The sequence below is a fragment of the Pogoniulus pusillus genome, chromosome 33 (assembly GCF_015220805.1).
Source record: "Pogoniulus pusillus isolate bPogPus1 chromosome 33, bPogPus1.pri, whole genome shotgun sequence".
Taxonomy (NCBI): Eukaryota; Metazoa; Chordata; class Aves; order Piciformes; family Lybiidae; genus Pogoniulus; species Pogoniulus pusillus.
Genome location: NC_087296.1, coordinates 3,271,042 through 3,291,898, shown reverse-complemented (window position 1 = coordinate 3,291,898; position 20,857 = coordinate 3,271,042). Strand labels below are relative to the sequence as shown.

The window sequence follows — 20,857 nt, the reverse complement described above, 5'->3', positions numbered from 1 at the left end:
TCAGTCTGTAACTGCTAATTATTCTAATTACCTAACCTCTGGCACAGATTGAGCTGATGACATTGTTGATGCAGGTAGGCTTTTGTCAGCAAGCAGGAGCCCCTGTTCCTGCCATGGCCCTGTCCCTGCTGGTGGGGGTGAAGTGCTTGAGGGGCTATGTGTGTGTTGGTCTGCTTCCAGCCTTACCAGTTTGCCAGGGACGGTTTGCAGAGTGACTTCCCCTGCAGTTGCACAGGTAAGTGGTAACCTCTTCATTAGGAGCTGCACACTTACTGTGCAGTGATTCCACTGGGGGACAGAAGCAGCAGTCACATGAACCGTGGCGCCATGTACAAATGCTGGGGCAACAATTGCCTGTGTAGGAGCATTTCCCTGTGAGGGTGGTGGAGCTCTGGAACAGGCTGCCCAGAGGGTGTTGTGGAGTCTCCCTCTTTGGAGATATTCCAAACCTGCCTGGATGTGTTCCTGTGTGATCTGCTCTAGGTGATCCTGCTTTGGCAGGGAGGTCAGACTGGATGAGCTTTGGAGGTCCCTTCCAGCCCCTGACATTCTGGGATTCAGGAACAGATGTCCTAGGTAAGAGCTGATGTTGCCTAAAGGATTGTCTGGTTGAGTGAAAGGTGATTCTCTTCCTCTGCTCTGGTGAGACCCTACCTGGAGCACTGTGTCCAGTTCTGGTGCCTCCAGCATAAAAGGGACATGGAGCTGCTGGAGCACAACTGGAGGAGGTCATGAAGATGGTCAGAGGGATGGAAAAGCCTCCCCTATTGGGACAGGCTGAGAGAGTTGGGGATGTTCGTTCTGGAGAGGAGAAGGCTCCAGGTGGACCTTAGAGCAACCTTCCAGTACTTGCAGGGGGCCACAAGAAAGCCGGGAAGGGACTTTTAGTAACACATGAGAGGGATTGAAGCTTGAGGAGGGCAGATTGAGACTGGAGATTAGGAAGAGATTCTTGAGAGTCAGAGTGGTGAGGCACTGGTACAGGTTGCCCAGCGAGGCTGTGGATGCTCCTTCCCTGGAGGTGTTCAGGGCCAGGTTGCATGAGGCCTTGAGTGAGCTGATCTAGTGGAAGGTGTCTCTGTCCATGGCAGAGATCTTTAAGGTCCTTTCCAACCCAAACCATTGCATGAATCTGTGCTTGTCTAGGAGAAGCATCCATTTCTGAAGCCCCATACTCACTCACAAGCTAGCTTTCAGAGAAATTCGACAGATAAAGGTATAGGACAGAAACAAAACTACCTGGAAAAGTTCAGCTTTCTACCTTTAAAACCAATTTCACTAAGAAGTTAGCTAACATCCATTTATTTGTAAAATGCTATATTGTATATAGCAAGAGCACATCAACATGACAAAGTACCACTGTTTGGAACCAGTAACAACACATTGTCTAGGCAGAACTAAAAGCAGCACATTTCAGAGCAACCAAACTTCAGTAGGTCTGTACAGAAGGAGAAAAATGAGTAAGGCACTTCCTCTAGGGTGAGAGCAAAAGCACCACCAGTAGCCTTTGAGGCAAGACAATGGTAATGAAAGTGTTGCTTTTAAACAGACTTCCTATGCAAGACAAAGGCTTGGGTGCTCCTAGGAGCAGCTTGTAGTAACACTGGTCTAAGCCAGAACAAAACACAGCAGCACAGTACAAGACTTTCTTTGTATTTTTACCTTTCTGCCAACGTTAATAAGGAAACCTTAACAAAAGCTGGTGACAGGCAGGGCAACAGAAGACCCTCCTGTGGCCACTGCTTGTCACAAGCTCTTAACTAACCCAGTAACACGTTGAACAGGCACAGTCCTTGTGGCTGGACACCTCTCTGGGCTTGCCTGTGCCCTTTTATTAGAGCAGCCTAACACTTCAGCCCAGGAGCCAGCAGCCCACCACAGCTGCTGCTCTCCAGCATCACCAGAAGTCCTTGGGTGTCTGACGTTCTGCACGGTGACCCCAAGGGGCAGTGGCTGAAACCACAGCGTTAGTTGCTCTTGCTGGATCGTTGCCTTGCCTGAGCATCCTCGTTTGCTGTAGCTTTGGGAGCTCAGGAAGGCTGTGCCTGCTGGAACTGGTTTTAAAAGGTAAAAATCTGACTTGGCAAGGAAGTAAACCCCCTGGAGCTCAGGGTTAAGACAGCCTGGAAGCTGGGTGAGTTCTTCACGTTCCTTTTGCCAACACCTATTAATTTACATCATCTCTACATGAGAAGATCTGTGTTTTCTTTCCTTAGTTGAGGACTTACTCTCTTAGCACTAACTACATTTGAAGCCACACAGTCAAAAACTCTTTGGTTGTGCTGGGTGCTAGCAGCCTTTAAACTTTGAGTAAACAGAAGTGTTTCAGTGAAACAAATATATTAATGTCCAGTAGTGAATATTTCTCTATACTACAGCCCAGAGGTCCAGGTTGCTCTACCCACACACACACTGCACTCCAGTCCTTTATGAAAGAAACTCTTAGTGTTTGGGGGTTATTTTTTTAGCCCTTCTCTCACTATAAAAAAAGCAAACCACCTTTTAACAATAATTTAACATGATGCATATTGCCTATTCTGGATTGACTACTCACTGCCACAGCTCTAACTCCATGGGGTCTCTCTCACCTTTAGTTCTTCCACTCTAGCCTGAGGCACACTACCACCCTCTGGCACGTTAAGCTGTGATGCTGAAGAAAGGAAAAGGTAAGAACTGGTTGAGAGATAGTTGGGGGTTTATAGGGGTAATAATCTTGGAGGTGAAATTGGTCTGTTGCTTGTTCTTTTCCTGACGGCAAAGAGAAGACAGAAAGCTCTCATGGTTGATCCTGGGCCCCTCAGAGGTGGTGGCAGTGCCTGCAGTAGTGGCTGGTTCAAATGTCACCTTTGCTCAGCTGGGTTTACACAACCAGGGCTTCCCAACGCTGTGTTAACTTCTCTTCATTGACTGTGTTGACGACGACATGGTCGCGATCGTACTGTGCACCACCTGCAGAGAGAGGGCAGAGTGCAGGTTACCCCTGAGACACACACAGCTACTCCAGGGCTCAGGGCAGCTCTACTATGTGCCAGTGCAGAGTTTCTCTTCTCCCCAAGGCACTACAAACTCATTCTTATCACTGCCTGCTTTTGGAATTCATTTGGAAACAAGCCTGCCTGCTCCTCTCCACCCCTTCAGCACCTCAGCTTTTCCAGATGGATGGGAAATGAAGGACATGCTGCAGCACAGTCTGGTTGTGAAGGTTTGGGAGTTACCTGCCCCCCACCTTATGAAGTCACCCAGACTAGACTCAGCCAGCTGAAAGTTAAGGAATGAAGGTTTGTAGTCCCATCTTAGCACAAGATACAAGCAGATAGTTACAATATTTACAGCTCTAGACAGAAACAAGTTAAAGGTAATACAGAAACACAGCAGCCCTCCAGAGGCCAGAGTCCCCAGGAGGGGCTCCCAACCACCCTTCCACCTTCTTTCCACCCCTCTACCTTATCTCAGAGTCTGCCTTATGTGCAAAGTTGAGTTTGGAGGATCAGCAAGAGGGGTTAGAAGCAGAATTGGGAGAATTAGAAGCAGAATTAGCCCAGGGAGAAAAGCACAGACACTGACTCCAACAGAGAGAGACTCTCACACTGTCTTATCTATGTTTGTGTCCTTGCTTTTATCCATCTCAGCGAGCTTCTGGGTGCAGCAGCCATCATCATTGTTTCCTTTTCACAGCCTAGAATCTTTTTTCTCATGAAAATATTCCAGTTAGCCTCAAACCAGCACACAGGTTTGGCTCCTTTAAGACTGCCACTTCCCCAGACCGCACTTGGCTGTTCAGTTTCCCCTAAACAGTTGTCCCTTTGCTCTAGAGATGATGTCTGTGCTGAAATGAGCCCTGCTGCTAACAGACAATACAAGCTCTGGTACTCATTTCCTCCCCACCACGATAATCCTGTGGTTTTGGCCAGCTGCATCACAAGATGCCTTTTGCAGAGCATCACAACTTATTCAGCTGTTCCTTCTGGCAGCTGAGCACACCCAAATGAAAAGTAAGCCCCTTTCTTAGGGGGGCTTCACTTACCCACAGGATGCAATTCCAAACATGTCCTCAGAGAAGAGCTCCATTACTATTCTGACTTGAGAAACATTCAGCTACACCTGATAGGCAGAACTGACATTGTCCCTCAGACCCAGTACAGACTGCAGGTGCAGGACATGGGCATCCATCCATCTAGCACAACACATCTGCAATAGCAGGCAGCATTCCCACTGGAAGCAGCTCTCTGAGTCAACCATTTCTCCAGAGCACCAGGACACTCCTGTGGATACTTTCATTCTGCATCTTTACAGCCTCACTCTCCCCAGATGAGTTAAAGATGAGCCAGCAGCTGAGAGCTGGAGAAGAGTGGCCCAAACATGGGTGCTAGCAGGTATCAGACAGAGACATCCCAGGCACCAGCAGTCCTGCATGGACAGATACTTTAAGAGTAGCTCTTTTGTACCAGGAAAATGCCATCCCAAGCACCTTCACTGTTCTCTGCCTCAGAAACTTGGTAGAGGCTTTCTGGAGCCACTGCCTCAAAGCAGAAAGGTCTGATTAACACCAAGATGGTTTCTGTCCTTGCCACCAGGCAATTACTGAAAATCAGTAAAGACACACAGCAGAAATTCTTGCAAACTTCAGAAAGGGGGGGGGGAGCAGTTCAGATAATCCCACAGGAAAAATAAACCTAAGCAGCAGCTACAAACCCCTAAAATTAGCTACACAGCTCAGTTATCTGTGAGCACAAAAATATTTTGTTGGCAAGGTCTGTCAGAATGTAAGCCTGTGTCCTTGGGAAAAGATGGGATTGCTTTTCAGTTAAACAAGAGACTCAGCTGGCAGAGCTCTGGGCAAGGCTTTGTGCTGTGCCAGTGCATCCACATGGTGGCACTGGAAACTGCACAGTTAACTGCCTACCTTTGCTGGGAGACTGATGCTCGGCTGGGTGGAGCTGAGTGGCTGAAGAATGGATCAGCAGAACTGGCATAAACATGCCAGGTAATGTTCCTCTTCCTCAAATGTGAGCTGAATGTACTTGTTCTTTCATATTTACCCACGTTTTAAAGCTAGGAGCACTTCTAGACTTTGATCAATAGACCTGTTTGTGTGAAGCCCTTCAGTTCCAAATGCAGAACTGATTGAAGCTGATTAACTGAAGGCAGCAGAATGGAATTTCTGCTTGTCTGGTGCAACTCAGAACTGACTGTAGAAAAAGCTGTGCAACATCCTTGTGACTAAATGCTCTCCCCTGAACTGCAGGCTTTTGCTAAGCTTAGAACTAAGCACCACCAGCTTTTCATGGCAGTAGAGGGAATTTATGTCAGTGCCAGTGTTGTGTTCTGGGCAGACATTTGGTAGCCTTTTTCTCACAGGTCTGACAGTCCTGTCTTGAGTTCAGAACTTCACACTGTTGACTCTGGTGTTTTTCTTTCTTTAGTTTGTGTTTTCCACTGGAAGCAGACATCTGAGCCAACCATTTCTGTTCTAGTGGCAGGTGTCCCTGCCTATGGCAGGGGGTTGGAACTAGATGATCTTTGAGGTCCCTTCCAACCTAAACCATCCTGTGATTCTATGATTTCTCCAGAGCACCAGGACCCTCCTATGGACACTTTCATTCTGCACTCCTGTAGCCTTCCAGCCCCAACATTTCACAGTGATTAGATGTTGTGCAGAGGGATTTGGTTTAGCCAAGGACTTAGTGTGAAACTAATGATTGGATTTGCTGACCTTGAAGGTCTTTTCCAATCTAAGAAAATTCTGTCATTCTATGATTCTGTGCTGCTTGTGTCTAATCTAATCAGGGTGCAAGCCTGCCTTTGCCTTCCTAATATCCTTTGGCCATTGCATCTGCAACTCCTATGTAAGAAAATGTGCTCTGTACAGATGAAAGGTAATGAGGAGGCTTCCCCTGCTTCAGCATTTTAAATAATGACACTCACGTCACCCAGTGCCACCTAACATGAACTGAGGATATCTGCAGTGAGTGGACGCTGGGGATACAAGATAAGCAAGTACTGTGAGTTACTAAACTCTGTGTAGGAAAAATGAATTGGAGTCCTAGGGCCTGTATAATTCAGAGTCAGACAAGCTCATCGGGTCCTTTTTGGTTCCAGATGAAAGTCACTGTAACACCATCCTTAATTTATAGGCAGGTCCAGTGCCTAACCCACTGTAAACACCAGGTGATGAAGACACAACGTAATGAGATAACACATTTGCTTACCTTTGATATCTAAAACCAGCTTGGGTTTCATCTTGCTGTAGATCCTGCCATCAGGACTGATGTGCCAATACTGTTTGTCTTCGTTCCGCTCGAACGACAGCCCGAGCTTGGAGCCAGGGGTGATGAGGTTCCCAACGATGGTCAAGCAGCAGTCCTCTGCCAGCTGCAGCAGAAGGGCAACAGCAGTTACTCAGCATGCCCTTACTTTTGGTGCCCACTGCTTTTTGATCAGATAGGAGGCGAGAACAGAGTCTAGGTACTACTTGCCCTAAAGGAATGTATCTTTGCCCCAACCTCAGGACTCCTCCTTTTGTATTCTTGCTTCTGAATCCACTGACCACTGCCTAAGCACATCAAACTAACCCTGCTTTATCAGATGCAAAGGGACAGTTAGCAGCTGCCTCTAGCAATGGCCACTAACAGATGTCAGAGAAGGTTACACATTCACTTTGCTCTTGGATGCAACCTGGTCTTGGTGAGCTCTGCCAGTCTACAGCAATTACCAGTCCAGAGAGCCTTCCATGCAGAGCTGATACCTTTCATACTCAGATGGTTTCTGTCCCATAGGTGAATTCGGTAGTCACTACTCACTGAGTTCACTGTTAACTCTTTAACATGAACACCCTTCTGTACCTTAACTCTTCTCTTCGTCCAAATCTTAACTACTACTACTATTAAAAAAATTTAGATGTTAAAAAGAACTTGATAAGCAGCTACTAATTGTATCTGATGCTCACCTCACCTATCTTCCCCTCCCTTAATTAAAGGGAGGTGTTGTCCAGCCTGTGCTTGCAGAGGCTTCAATCAGATCATCCCTTAAATTGCCCCCTCTGCACGCTAATAAGTTCTGGCTTATTTCATCTCTTCCTCGCATAGGAACCATCCAGCTCCTCTGCCCATCATTTTGTGTTTGTTTTGGCTTGATTCCTCTTGTGCTGTTTTCTTACTATTGTATTTTTTTACTCATTTCTAGTCCTGCAACAGGCTTTTGAGACAAAGCACAGAACTGCACAGTGCTGAATGTTGCAGTGTAGCACGAGATGTTTTCTTCTCTCTTCTACATTCTCTCCTGACTACTACTTCAAAAGTCTGCAAGTGTCTTTATGTTAAAAACCAAAAAGGATCTGGCTAAAATGAAGCTCAATCAAAAGGAGCATTCAGGCTAGAACAGCAGTACATTACAGTTCATTGCTCTGTGTGAGCAGTGATTTCCAACAGATCACCACAAGCCACCTCCTAACTTCTGGATGGGCATGAGTGGCAGAGCCATCAGCAGACACCCATCTGCCACTCGTGTTGTGGCCCTAAATCATTAAATAGTTCTGGAAAGTGGCACTTCTTACTGTCACAGACTAGAATTGAGTTCTGCAGTTCCAGAAGTCTCATCTGCATCTGAAGATGTTCTCCAGTGGGACTTGGATGACTCAAAGCTATTAAGTCCACTAGGCCACTACTTCACCTATCTCTGAGAAACCCATTTAGAGTGGAGACCTCAATCCACATCTGCTATTCCTGTCTGTGAGCAGAGTGACTTTCATACCCTGCCCACTGCTTATCCCACCTACCTGAACCAGCCCTTCCCTGAAGGCCTCAGGCATAGCTGGAAGTACTGTGACTCAGTCCATAAGTCAGGAGGAAAGGCACAAGTTCTGCCTCTGTGCACGTACCTACCTGCTCAGGAGCTTAATCGGCCTTTGAAAATGTGGGGGAGAACAACTGTGTGTGCAACATGCATTTACTGCCCTCCAACAGACAGGTGGCAGAGCAGGGTTCTGCACTTTGGCCACTACAGCCCCAAGCAGCTCTACAGGCTGGGGACAGAGTGGCTGAGAGCAGCCAGACCCAAAGGGACCTGGGGGTGCAGGTAGACAGGAGGTGAACATGAGCCAGCAGTGTGCCCAGGTGGCCAGGAGAGCCAATGGCACCCTGGCCTGGCTCAGGAGCAGTGTGGCCAGCAGGACAAGGGAGGTTCTTCTGCCCCTGAAATCAGCCAGAGTCAGTCAGGCCACACCTTGAGTGCTGTGTCCAGTTCTGGGCTCCTCAATTCAAGAGAGATGTTGAGGTGCTGGAAGGTGTTTGGAGAAGGGCAGCAAGGCTGGGGAGGGGCCTGGAGCACAGCCCTGTGAGGAGAGGCTGAGGGAGCTGGGGGTGTGCAGCCTGCAGAAGAGGAGGCTCAGGGCAGAGCTCATTGCTGTCTACAACTACCTGAAGGGAGGCTGTAGCCAGGTGGGGTTGGGCTCTTCTGCCAGGCAAGTAGCAACAGAAGAAGGGGACACAGCCTCAGGTTGTGCCAGGGGAGATCTAGGCTGGATGTTAGGAGGAAGTTGTTGTCAGAGAGAGTGATTGGCATTGGAATGGGCTGCCCAGGGAGGTGGTGGAGTCGCTGTGCCTGGAGGTGTTGAAGCCAAGCTTGGCTGGGGCACTTAGTGCCATGGTTTCATTGATTGTCTAGGGCTGGGTGCTAGGTTGGACTGGCTGAGCTTGGAGGTCTCTTCCAACCTGCTTGATTCTGTGATTCTACAATTCTGTAAGGGCTCAGGCAGCTGAGATCAACCCTGCAAGCTTGCAGGCCACACCTCAGCAATCTGACTGCTGGGTGTTCTCTGTGCACTGCAAAACTGCTTTGTGAGATCCAGAGATGGAGACAAAGCCCAGGAGCATTTATCCAAAGCCATGTAGCACCACACTGTCTCGACAGGAATACTTCAGTGCAACGTTTGAGAGGCACTTTCAAGAAACCAACCTTTTGTGTGCGATATTAAAGCTGTTAGGTTAACTCTGCATCATTTTGCTGTCTGCATAAATCCCTGCCTGTGTCCTGTAAACATGCCCAAACAATGCCTTAGCTTATTAACAGTAAGATTCTTCCCTCCAGCACAGATGACATAGTTATAAATGGCTCCCTTTGAAGTTACACAGTCCTACAGAAGAAGTTCACATGATTCTTTGCAGTTGAGCTGCTTAACATTATTAAAGTAAGTTAATTTTGTTTGGCCAGCTTTCCCTACCTGAGACTCTTCATGCTCATCAACTGCACATACCTCTGACCACCTCAGCGACAATTTACAAGTGGTTAGTTTTATGGGCTCTGAGAAAAGCAGAACTTCATCTGGAAACTTGCACAGAGGAATAGGAAAAGGGAGGAACTTGACAAATGCAGGCATAATCAGGGTGGGGAAAAAGGAAAGAATAAAGAGAAAAAGAGAACCCCAAACCTCCTGCTGAGGAGGATTTTATCTTTAAGCTTGCCTGAGTGCAGAAGAGGATATAAGCTATGTTACACTGAGCAACCTGCTACGAGGTGTGCACAGTTCAAAACGTGAGCAGGAAGGGGCTGCATCTTAAAAGGTCTCCCCTGTAATATTTTCAGTGTGGAGAAAGAGGACAGGAATGTGGAAGGAGCTTGTGAAAAGCAATCTGGTGCTGATTGTACTTAGGAGGCTGCTGATCCTTAGGGGCAAAGTAAATCACAACTTAAAACGCTTACATTTTCAATTACATCAGGAATAAAAAGGTGTGGTGCAACTAGTTTGTGTCACCTGAAAAAAAGCCAGAGTTCAACAAACAAACCCAAGCAACCCCCACCCCCCAGACCTGTGAAGAGATGTGACAGCTGAAATGCAGTAAGCCTATACCATGAACTTAGGGGATTCAGCAGGAATTGATTTCAGGAAGCCTTATTGCTGGAGAGGAAAGAAGAAAATGCACATGGAACTTGAACCTCACCCGGCACCTTATGAATCCATCCTGGTACACCCAGATTTGATCATCTGAGTCTGTATCTTCTGCAACCTGTATTCTGAGGAGGTTCAGGTTGTCCAAGTTCCCATCAGCTGACATGAATTTTCCTGTCTCCTTGTTCCTCAGCCTGAAGTAGACACGTTTCTGCGGAGAACAACAGAGCTCCTTACCCACAGGCTCAGCACAGAAGGCATCCTGCTCTGCTCAGCAGCAATTGCTGTGCACTGCTGAACCCCAGGCCTCCCTCTGCCTCTTGTAAAGGTTAACTTTTCCAGTTGAGAATTTCATTCATAAATGTCTAGGACAAGACAAGCTTTGAAAATCTGCAGTTCTGCATGGAGAGCTTTAGACTTTCCCATGTGCTGAGATCACCAGACAGTGAAAAAGCTAATTCTGAGCAGCACTGACTTCTCTCTGCTAACTTCCTGGAGAGATGTGTCCAGCTCTGGAGCTCTCAACACAGGAATATCATGGACCTGATGGAGCAGGCCCTGAAGAGGGCCACAAAGACTATCAGGGGGCTGCAGCAGCTCTGCCATGAGCACAGGCTGAGGGAGCTGGGGTTGTTCGGCCTGGAGAAGAGAAGGCTCAGGGGAAACCTAATAGCAGCCTGCCAGGACCTGAAGTGGGCTACAAGAAGAAGGCTGCAGAGGGACTGTTTGCAAAGGCCTGCAGTGATAGGATGAGGGACAATGGTTTAAAATTAGAGCAGAGCAGATTTAGATTGGATGTGGGGAACAAGTTCTGCACCATGAGGGTGACGAAACACTGGAGCAGGTTGCCCAGGGAGGCGGTTGAGACCCCATCCCAGGAGATACTGAAGGTCAGGCTGGCCAAGGCTCTGAGCAACCTGATCTAGTGCAGGGGGGCTGCTGGACTAGATGACCTTTGGAGGCCCCTTCCAATCCAAATCATATGATTCTATGCCTTTAGCTTTCATTAAGGATGCACTTGTGCAGTGCTACTCATTTTACTAGCAGCAAGTATTAAACTGCACATTCATGATGCAGCTTCATCCACATTAACATTTCCCTTGAGACAAGCTCTCAGCCAGGGCAGTCAACATATATTATCCCTAACTCTGCTTAAGGCTAGACAAAGGCCATGACAAGCAAAGAAGTGCCTTTGGTTACAGGCAGAAGCAATGTGTGTAACAGAAAAAGCTGTATCCTCAATAAACTTGGCTCAGCATGAATCTCAAATGTTAGCTCACAGGACTGCTGGACTAAATCACATAGTCCTTATTTAGAGAACAAAATGAAAAGGACACCACAAGAATAAGTTTTGAATTAGATTTGCAAATTGTTCTGGTAAGTAATAAGCAGGGAAGGACCTCCCACCCTAAATCAACACAAAATCATTGCTAATTGAAGCATCCAGGTCTTTTGTTCTTCCAAAATGAATGCAGACAGGAGAGCCAGTGACCAGTCTGGGGGCTAATTAGCACAAGGGAAAAAAAAAACCCAAACCTTTAACTTTTAATTGCTTGCTAAAATGATGTAGCCAAACTTTATTGGCTGTTTTCAGTCGTTTGCTTTAAAAATATATGCTCACTGAAGAGTTCAGGCAGCAGAACTGCAGAGCCAGGCAGCAGCATCAAACAGCTTTTACTGCAAGTGAAGCTGCAAAGAACTGCCACTGCTGAAGCTTGTGACGTGCACCAAGACTGACACTGCTCTCAGCTGTGCAACAGCCCCCCCAGCTCCATTACAAAACAGAAATTGGCACCTGACAATCTCATGTCAGGGCCTCCTCACCTGCAGCAGAGGTCTGAGAGATCCTATCTGATGACAGCCACTCACTTGATGCCAGTCTGGAATTTCAGTTGGTGGTAACAATGTCTGACACCCCCTGTAATTGCTGTGCTCATAAATTATCCATCTGTGAGGGGGGGAAACAAATGAAAGAAAGAAAAAAGACAGAATGCTCTTACTGCCAAAGCCTGCTGCTCTGGAGTCAGTAAACAGAGATCTGTCCCACAAAGCAGCAGGATTTGGCTGTGGAGAGCCAATGGACTGCTTTACAACAGGGCTTCAGAAAGAATCAAATCACAGCCTGGTGTAGATCAGCCACACCTAGATGAGCACCCTGGAGTTCACAGATTGAAGTCCTGCTACCTAAAAGTAAGTCTGGGGAGACCTAACTGCAGCCTTCCAATACCCGAAGGGGGCTAACAAGAAGGCTGCAGAAGGCCTGCAGTGACAGCATGAGGGCAATGGTTTGAAATTAGAGCAGAGAAGATGTAGATTGGATGTTGGAAACAAGTTCTGCACCATGAGGCTGCTGGAACACTGCAACAGGTTGCCCACAGAGGCCCTACCCCTGGAGATATTGAAGGTCAGGCTGAAAAAGCCTCTGAGCAACCTGATGTAGTGTAGGATGCCCCTGCTGAGGGTTGGACTAGGTTCCTTCCAACCCAAACCAATCTGTGATTCTGTTTTCTTGCCTTAAAGAGAGAACTCACATGTTTAATGTTGTGGTGAAAGAGGCTGAAACCCAAGGAGGCTTCTGGCTATGGAGGATGTACTCTTTCTTATGGCCTTTCTATTTCAAACTCCAGTTCAGGGTGCTAAGGAAACCCTTTGACCAGTTTACCTGGATGGGACAAATGGTTTGCTCTCCAGCTCTGGTATTAGCTATCCACTTGAGGGCAGTCTTAAGTTATCCAACAGCCTTTCTCTAGCACACACCATGACAGCTTACCTCTTCAAAAGAACACAATTAAATGCAAAGCAATAGCAACAGGGATCTGTTGTTAAAAAATGTAAGTCACAGCAAAAAAACCCTGACCAGAGAGTCGGGACAAGCTGCTTAGAGGCAGAGGCTAACAGCAGGAAAACACACAAAGAAATGTGGCAGATCTGCTGGAGCACTGGCAGAAGACAGCAGCAGAGCTATCAAAACACTGCCAGGCAGCTTTTAACCTTCCTCACAGACTTAACAGCTTGTGTCCAGAGAAGGGTGATGAAGCTGCGGAGGGAAGCCCTAAGAGGAGAGGCTGAGGGAGCTGGGGGCGTCCAGCCTGGAAAAGAGGAGGCTCAAGAGTGACCTCATTGCTGTCTACAACTACCTGGGGGTGCAGGTAGATAGTAGCTGAAGATGAGGCAGCAGTGCCCAGGTGGGCAGCACAGCCAGTGGCATCCTGGCCTGGCTCAGGAGCAGTGTGGGCAGCAGGACAAGGGAGGTTCTTCTGCCCCTGTGCTCAGCATTGCTCAGGCCACACCCTGAGTGCTGTGTCCAGTTCTGGGCTCCTCCATTCAAGAGAGATGTGGAGGTGCTGGAAGGTGTCCAGGGAAGGGCAGCAAGGCTGGGGAGGGGCCTGGAGCACAGCCCTGTGAGGAGAGGCTGAGGGAGCTGGGGGTGTGCAGCCTGCAGCAGAGGAGGCTCAGGGCAGAGCTCATTGCTGCCTACAACTACCTGAACGGAGGTTGTAGCCAGGTGGGGTTGGGCTCTGCTGCCAGGCAAGCAGCAACAGAAGAAGGGGACACAGTCTGAAGCTGTGCCAGGGGAGGTCTAGGCTGGATGTTAGGAGGAAGTTGTTGACAGAAAGAGTGACTGGCATCAGAGGTGGTGGAGTTGCTGTGCCTGGAGGTGTTGAAGCAGAGTCTGGCTGGGGCACTTAGTGCCATGGTCTGGTTGATTGGCTAGGGCTGGGTGCTAGGTTGGGCTGGGTGAGCTTGGAGGCCTCTTCCAACCTGGTTGATTCTATGGTTCTATGAACAAACTCAACTCCTAGCTTTACAACCAGCAGTCTGACTCAGTTCCTGAAGTAAAAGGTATTAGTAATGCCCAAACAGACGAGATCATGATCTTGTTGGACTGCTGTGTCCACAACACCTAAGCAAAAAGGATTAAGGTGAAGAATTATTAAGACATTTTCAATTGGTGACACAGATCACAAACTGAATGATGTTGTTTTTATGGCTGAGACCTAGACCAAGAGCATACAAAGTTGGCTTTATGATGCTGCCTAAGCTGGTTTTTTATAACGTGAGAAAAGACATCAGTTTCCTTGGGAGCTTCATTCAAACTCAGCTAAATTTCTAGCACAGGGCACTGGTCAGTGATGACAAAATTGTGGAACTGAGATGTGTAAAGGTTCTGTAAGAGAAAAACTGCACTCATGATGATATTCCAGTTTCATACTCCTCTGCTTCCAACACCTCTAACTTCTCTGGTGAAAAAAGTCATTCCAAAGAGCCAGCAACTGATGTTCTACTTACATGCCACCCAGGACTTGAAGTGAAGCTATGTGAGGGTTGTATCCCAGGAACTGCAGATTTAAGATTTCTGTACTGAATTCCATTTTCTTTCCTTGGAAATCCACCTTCTCAAACAGAGCTATGCAGGGCTCAGACAGCTCCTGCAAGAGGAAGAGAAGCGCTTTTAGAGGATGTTACAACTCCAGATGCTGACTGCAAGACTTACTGCACACATCCCTTTTATTTCAGAGGTTTCTTCTTGACTGTTCAGGATCAAAGACCCTCAGTAATGTTTGCCTCTGCAATTAGTTACTTAACCCCCCAAAAAGTAAGCAAAAGCCCTTCTACAAAACATAAAAGTGATCTGCTTACATGGAACATACAATTTCCCTATCTTAAGGCAAGCACCAATGTCTCTGGTTGAGTCTTGCATCACATCTTACTGTGTTTTAAAACACAATCAGTGCCATATCCCTGCTGCTCTAAACCCCACTCCCTGTAGGAGTTTAATCAGTGCCATATCCCTGCTGCTCTAAACCCCACTCCCTGTAGGAGTTTAATCAGTGCCATATCCCTGCTGCTCTAAACCCCACTCCCTGTAGGAGTTTAATCAGTGCCATATCCCTCCTACTCTAAACCCTGTAGGAGTTTTCATCCCAGATCTGAATAGAGTAAGATAATGTTGATTTCTACTGCTCCAATTGATGACAGAGTAAGATAATGTTGATTTCTATTGCTCCAAATGATGACAGCCTTGTCAGCAGTGCTTATTACTGGTCTCATTTTCAACCCTTACAGTAGAGGTTATGGGAACTTATGACTTAGACAAGAGCTTGAAGGTTGATACTTCTGACATGAGCTTCATGACTCAAGTGAAATCTGTACCAACCAAATTGCCTAGATTGCCACAGGGAAATGATCCTTCTGCCTCTCTGTCCAAATGGTGTCAGGTATTCTGCCCACATGAAGCTCCCTGCATCACTTTCAATGTCTCCTGGATAACTGTGATGGGTCAGAGCAGATCCCTCCCCCAGCAGAGTAAATGCACTACAACTGAGAATTTGGAAAAGGCAGAGAAAACGAAATAGTGGGGTTTTTTACAGTTGAAATGTAACAGCATAAGGAGGATATAATAACCTTAAAGAAGATGGGGATGGGGTCAAGCAGCAATGAAGCAATGAAGCAGCAGCCAAAAGAGTGGCGGGGGAAGATAGCAGCAGGCACAGCAGAGGCAGCAAAGAGGGAGATCCAAGCTGTGCTTCCAGGCATAAAGCTTTTGATGCTCCAGTGAAATTGTATTAACTTGTCCATTGTTGCCATTTTATGGCCTGTCCCTGGCATGTTCACCTCTCCACTCTTCACCTCACTCCAATACTCTTCCACTTCTAAGCATCTCTGTTCCAAATGTTTTTATGTCTGAGCTAGAAGTCTAGCTCAAACGGCCACAGTAGTGCCATGATCTAGTCAATTGGCCAGGGCTGGGTGCTAGGTTGGAGTGGATGAGCTTGGAGGTCTCTTCCAACCTGGCTGATTCTATGATTCTATGAATAACCAACCTTGGACTCTTTTCCATATGGCAAGGTGGACTGGACTGGAAATAACCTGTCACTATGAAGGCCTGCCCCTGAAAACTCAGAGGGAAGAGTTTGATATCCCTCAGGGTAAAGTCAATCCAGCTCAAGTGTCCTGGTGTGCCAGTTTATGCTGATAGATAGAAGTGACCCTGCCACTCCCTCTCCTGCAGGTCTTCCAGCAATGACTGCATAAAGCCAAATGCCACAGCCAGAAGAGCTCCTTCCTGCTGCTCTGTGGTTGCCATGCCCCAAAGACACCAGCTGGATGGGCAACGCCCGACCTGACGCCAAGTCTCGACAGACCCATCTGGCCTCTGGCATGGAGACAGACCCCCCCAGGGCAGAGGTGGCTCCATGCACGCAGGGCAGCAGGTATCCTTGCTTCCATGGAACTTTGTTAGGCAAGAGCTCATGTCTGCCCATTTCTAGACAGCTCCTGAGTTCTCTTTAATCTGCCTTTTGATGTTGCAGGGCCAACGTTGCAGGAGCGTTGCCTTCACAGCAGTCCAGGCTGCTGCACAGCAGCTGAGCTGTGCTGCCTGACCACAGAAAATGCCAGGAGAGGCCTTTCAGCTTGCTCCAAAATCAGTCTGCTCCCCCACACTGTGAAAGGTTAATGCCAGTTAGACTGTCCTGTGTCATCAGAGCTGAAGAGCCCAACAGCAGCAGTCGCATCAGCATGATGTCCCAGTGTCTCTGGCTCCTCAGCCCTTTCACACAGTCACGGAATGTCAGGGGCTGGAAGGGACCTCCAAAGCTCACCCAGTCCAACCCCCCTACCAGAGCAGGATCTCCTAGACCAGATGACATAGGAACACATCCAAGTGGGTTTTGGTATCTTCAGAGAGGGTGATTCCATAACTCCCCTGGGCAGCCTGTTCCAGTGCTCTGTCACCCTCACAGGGAAACAATTCCTTTGCATGTTTCCATGAAACTTCCTCTGCCTCAGCTTCCATCATTGCCCTTTGTGCTGTCACTGGGCGTCACCCAGCAGAGCCTATCTCCAGCCTCCTGCCACTCAGCTTTCACAGGATCACAGCATATTAGGGGTTGGAAGGGACCCAAGGAGATCATCCAGTCCAACCCCCCTGCCATAGCAGGACCACACAATCTAGCACAGATCACAGAGGAACACATCCAGACAGGCCTTGAAAGTCTCCAGGGAAAGAGACTCTACAACCTCCCTGGGGAGCCTGTTACATATTACACCTTTACATCTTTATAACCATTGATGAGGTCACCTCTCAGTCTCCTCCAAGCAGCACAGCCCCAGCTCCCTCAGAACCTCACACCTGTACCTGCACTCCAAGACTTGCAACTGGCCAGGCAGCAGCCCTTGAGCCACATGCACTGCCTCAGAAATAATCCACTTCCAAAGAAAACACAGACAGAATAGGAAATCCTCCACATTCCTGCCACACCCTCCTCTCTGGGCACTTTTTAGACTCAGCAGCCAAGACTGTTACAGAAAGACATCCCCACAGAGGGAAGCCATGATCAGATGCTCAGAGGGCTGGCGCACCTCTGCTATGAGGAGAGACTGAGGGACTTGGGGCTGTTCAGCCTGGAGAAGAGAAGGCTCTGGGATGACCTTAATGTGACCTTTCAGTATCTTAAGAGGGCTATAAGAAAGCTGGGGAGTGACTTTTTAGGATGTCAGGGAGTGATAGGACTGGAGAGAACGGAACAAAACTGGAAATGGGGAGATTCAGACTGGATATTAGGAAGAAGTTGTTCAGCATGAGGGTGGTGAGAGCCTGGAAGGGGTTGCCCAGGGAGGTGGTGGAAGCCCAGGTCCCTCTGGATGGCATCTGCAAACTGGTTCCTCCTCACTGAAGTTACAAAACATGGAAATGTTTAGTTTGCATCCATCACACAGCACAACAGCACTGCCTGGTTTTGCCAAATGGCACTGGGTGTTGCTGGGCTTTATCTGGAAGGATGCACTGTTTTGTGGTTAGCTCAGAGTGCATTTCCCTGCTGGCAGCAGCAGCCTTTTGCAGTGACAGATCCTTCATGCCAAGCTGCTTGGTGAAGCCTGCTTTTTAAACACACAAAACCCAAGGGCCACAGGACAGCTATGTCTTCACCCTGTCCTACTGATGTTTCTCAACCCAGTCTAAGTGGTCTCTCCTAGTGGGAAATAGTCTGATACATCAACTCTTTACTGAATCACGGAATGATAGGGGTTGGAAGGGACCTCCAGAGATCATCTGAGTCCAATCCCTCTGCCAGAGCAGGATCACCCAGGGCAGGTGGCTCAGGAGTACATCCAGGCAGGTTTTAAATGCCTCCAGAGGAGGAGACTCCACAGCCTCTCTGGGCAGCCAGTTCCAGTTATAAACTGTTATTAAGAAGTGTGATCATGTCCTGTCTTCTGCAAAATCAGAGGTCAAAACCACCTGACTGCAGTTAGACATTTAACTGCTACTGCACAGAAAACAGACACAATCACACAGAAACATCCAAAGTCCCTCAGGATCACCAAGTCTAACCTATAATTCTACTCTACAAGACTCACCTCAAACCATATCCTTAAGCACCACATCCAAAGGACCCTTAAACACATCCAGGGCTGGTGACTCAACCCCCTCCCTGGGCAGCTCATTCCAGTGCCTAAACCAAACCAAAGCTTGGGAAAAAACCCTTCTCTTGCTTGTGAGCCTCGCTCATTTCCCCTGTTGGAGGAGGTCAGAGTCACCAGTGAGCTTCTCTTAACTTGACAGTATTTCCAAGAGCTTTACTTACAACGTTTATAATCCTTAAGGATTTTAGAAGTGCTTGGGGTGAGCAACCCATCGCTGTCAGATCAGGATAGATTCCTTCTTCTAACACATACTGGCTGCCAGAGAATTCTTCCTGGTCATACATTATGCAGCTGCAGGAAGAAGGAGAAGAAATTGCCTCTTAAGGTTTCTGTATAGGTAACATGATTCAAGTGTTCCTCAGCCTTTTAGCAGGAGCTGCTGGCACAAATGTTATTTCCAGTGCTTTGCCTTGACAAGCTGAAGACCAAAGCATCGTTCTCTGTAAGTCTCCATACATGAAACCACTTCAAGTGTTAGGGAGCTGCTTGCAATTGTTTTTTTAAACAAACTTCTGGCATTTTAATGGTTTTGCAATCTTCATTTAATGGAACTTACCTGCCATCTAGAATTTTTGCAGACTTCACAGTAAATGAATCAAGGCATCTTGTGTCTTTTTCAACTACTTGGCAGCTGCCCTTGAATTCAGGCTCTGAAAATAACTGGACCTTTGGAAAGTGAGAAAGAGCTTTAGAAACAATTCATTCTTCAACCTTCAGTAACATCTGTCTGCCTCCATGTGCTAGTTTGAAGCTAGCTAGAATATTTTGCTGAGAAGAATTAGATGCTAGGCTGTGAAAAGGAAACAGTGGTGCTGGCTGCTGCACTCATAGGCTTGCTGAGATGGATAAAAAGAACACAAACACAGATAACAGAGTTGCTCTCTGGCTCTGGCTGCCTCCCTTCTCTAACCTGCTGTCTGTGCAACTAATCCCTCTGCTTCCTAACCCCCCATGCCAATTCTCCCAACTCACCTTGAATGTAAGGCAAAGTCTGGGGTAAGGTAGAGGGGTAGAAAGGAGGTGGAAGGGTGGTTGGGAGCCCCTCCTGGGGTCTCTGGCTTCTGGGAGGGCTGCTGTGTTTATTACTTTTTAACTCTGGCCAGCCTGCTCTAGGGTAGGGTGTCCCTGCCCATGGCAGGGGGGGGTTGGAACTAGGTGATCCTTGTGGTCTCTTCCAACCCTGACTGATTCTGTGATTCTATGATTCAACATTTCTGTCTAGAGCTGTATATATTGTAACTATCTGTTTGTATATTGTGCTAAGCTATAAATATAAAGCTCCATTCTAATTTCCAACTCAGCTGAGCCTAGCCTGGGCGATTTCCACAAGAGTAGGGGAGGCAGGTAACACCCAAACCATCACATCCCACAATTAGGCTAAAACATACTCGAAACACCTCAGCTATTTGTATTTTTGGTGACCTCTTCAGTGTTATTTTTTGGTTGCCTCTTTGTTGTTGCACTCCTTCCACAACACAGCGAGGTAACACCACCAAAAGGTTCCCTTTGCTGTAAATCACTCAGTAAAACACCAAGTCATTCAACCACCACTAACAAAGATCCTCCTTGGTCTGTCTGCTGGTGAAGAGTTTAACACATCCACAGAATGCCCAGGGTGGGTACAGCTTTACCAGAGGGCCATGAAAGGGTTGTTTTGTTCAGGTTATTAATCTGTTTCATCTTCAGAGGACATACTCTGCCCACTAAATGAGGACTATCTGTCTCTCAGAACACACATGGTGCATCATCTTGGCACAGTGCTGCAACAGCCTGCCAGTGTGCCAGCAGGCATGGTGTGTGTTCCCAGGGCAGATGGGCTCTGTGTGTGGCTGTTACCGCGACAGTCACGGCAGCTCTTTCTCTGTTCGGAGGGTAAGAGAGGATACATCACCAACACTCTTTTGTCCTTAAAAAACAACCCCAACAAGTGCAAGCAGCATAGCTGCTGATTTGGTTAGAGGGTAATTAACCCTGATCACAAAGAAGTCACTCACTTTATCACATGCCTACCAGCTTTATTCACTCGTAACAGAGATACGAGTGTGGGCATGCACAGCGTTGTCCAGAGAGGAACCTGCTGACGAGGGATGCAGGCTGCTGACTGCAAGCCATTGCTTCTTTGTTTCCTTAGGATAAGATCTCAGTAGCCACATAACATCATTTTTCATGCACATGTCTGAAAATAAGCAGCTTTGAGACTGTTTATACATTGTCCCTACACAGGAGATTCATGAGAGGCATAGAATGGTTTAGGTTGGAAAGGACCTCAAAGATCATCTAGTTCCAACCGCACAGCACAGGCAGGGACACCTCCCACTAGAACAGGCATATTAGCCATGCTACTAGTTAAGAAAGCAAAACAAGACAGCTAAGACTTTGTTCCCTGCTTTTTCAGTTCCACAGCATGCTTACCATTTTGACTGGGGAAAAAATAACAATAAATAAAGTAACTTTGGACAAGGACAAACTTGAAAGGGTTCAGGATGATGATAGAATGGCAAATGCCCTCCGTCAGCCTCACTGTCAAACCTGCTTAGTAATACT

The 20,857-nt window shown here is 47.5% G+C and overlaps 1 protein-coding gene and 1 long non-coding RNA gene across 2 annotated transcripts in view; one reads left to right on the top strand and one right to left on the bottom strand.

The window, feature by feature from the left end:
• Nucleotides 1–1,286: 1,286 nt before the first annotated feature.
• The window catches only part of CRYBG1 (crystallin beta-gamma domain containing 1), a 103,241-nt gene continuing 83,670 nt past the window's right edge, over nt 1,287–20,857 (bottom strand). The window contains exons 17-23 of the mRNA XM_064170229.1: nt 18,870–18,979; nt 18,475–18,604; nt 14,174–14,313; nt 11,708–11,831; nt 9,936–10,094; nt 6,210–6,372; nt 1,287–2,949 (exon numbers count right to left, since the gene is read on the bottom strand). Coding sequence (XP_064026299.1) covers nt 2,861–2,949; nt 6,210–6,372; nt 9,936–10,094; nt 11,708–11,831; nt 14,174–14,313; nt 18,475–18,604; nt 18,870–18,979 — 915 coding nt within the window. The 3' untranslated portion in view covers nt 1,287–2,860. The remainder of the gene's footprint in view (nt 2,950–6,209; nt 6,373–9,935; nt 10,095–11,707; nt 11,832–14,173; nt 14,314–18,474; nt 18,605–18,869; nt 18,980–20,857) is intronic.
• Nucleotides 2,855–7,248, top strand: LOC135189648 (uncharacterized). Its single transcript, XR_010308189.1, has 2 exons — nt 2,855–6,465; nt 7,183–7,248. It is a non-coding gene; the product is annotated as an uncharacterized LOC135189648 (long non-coding RNA).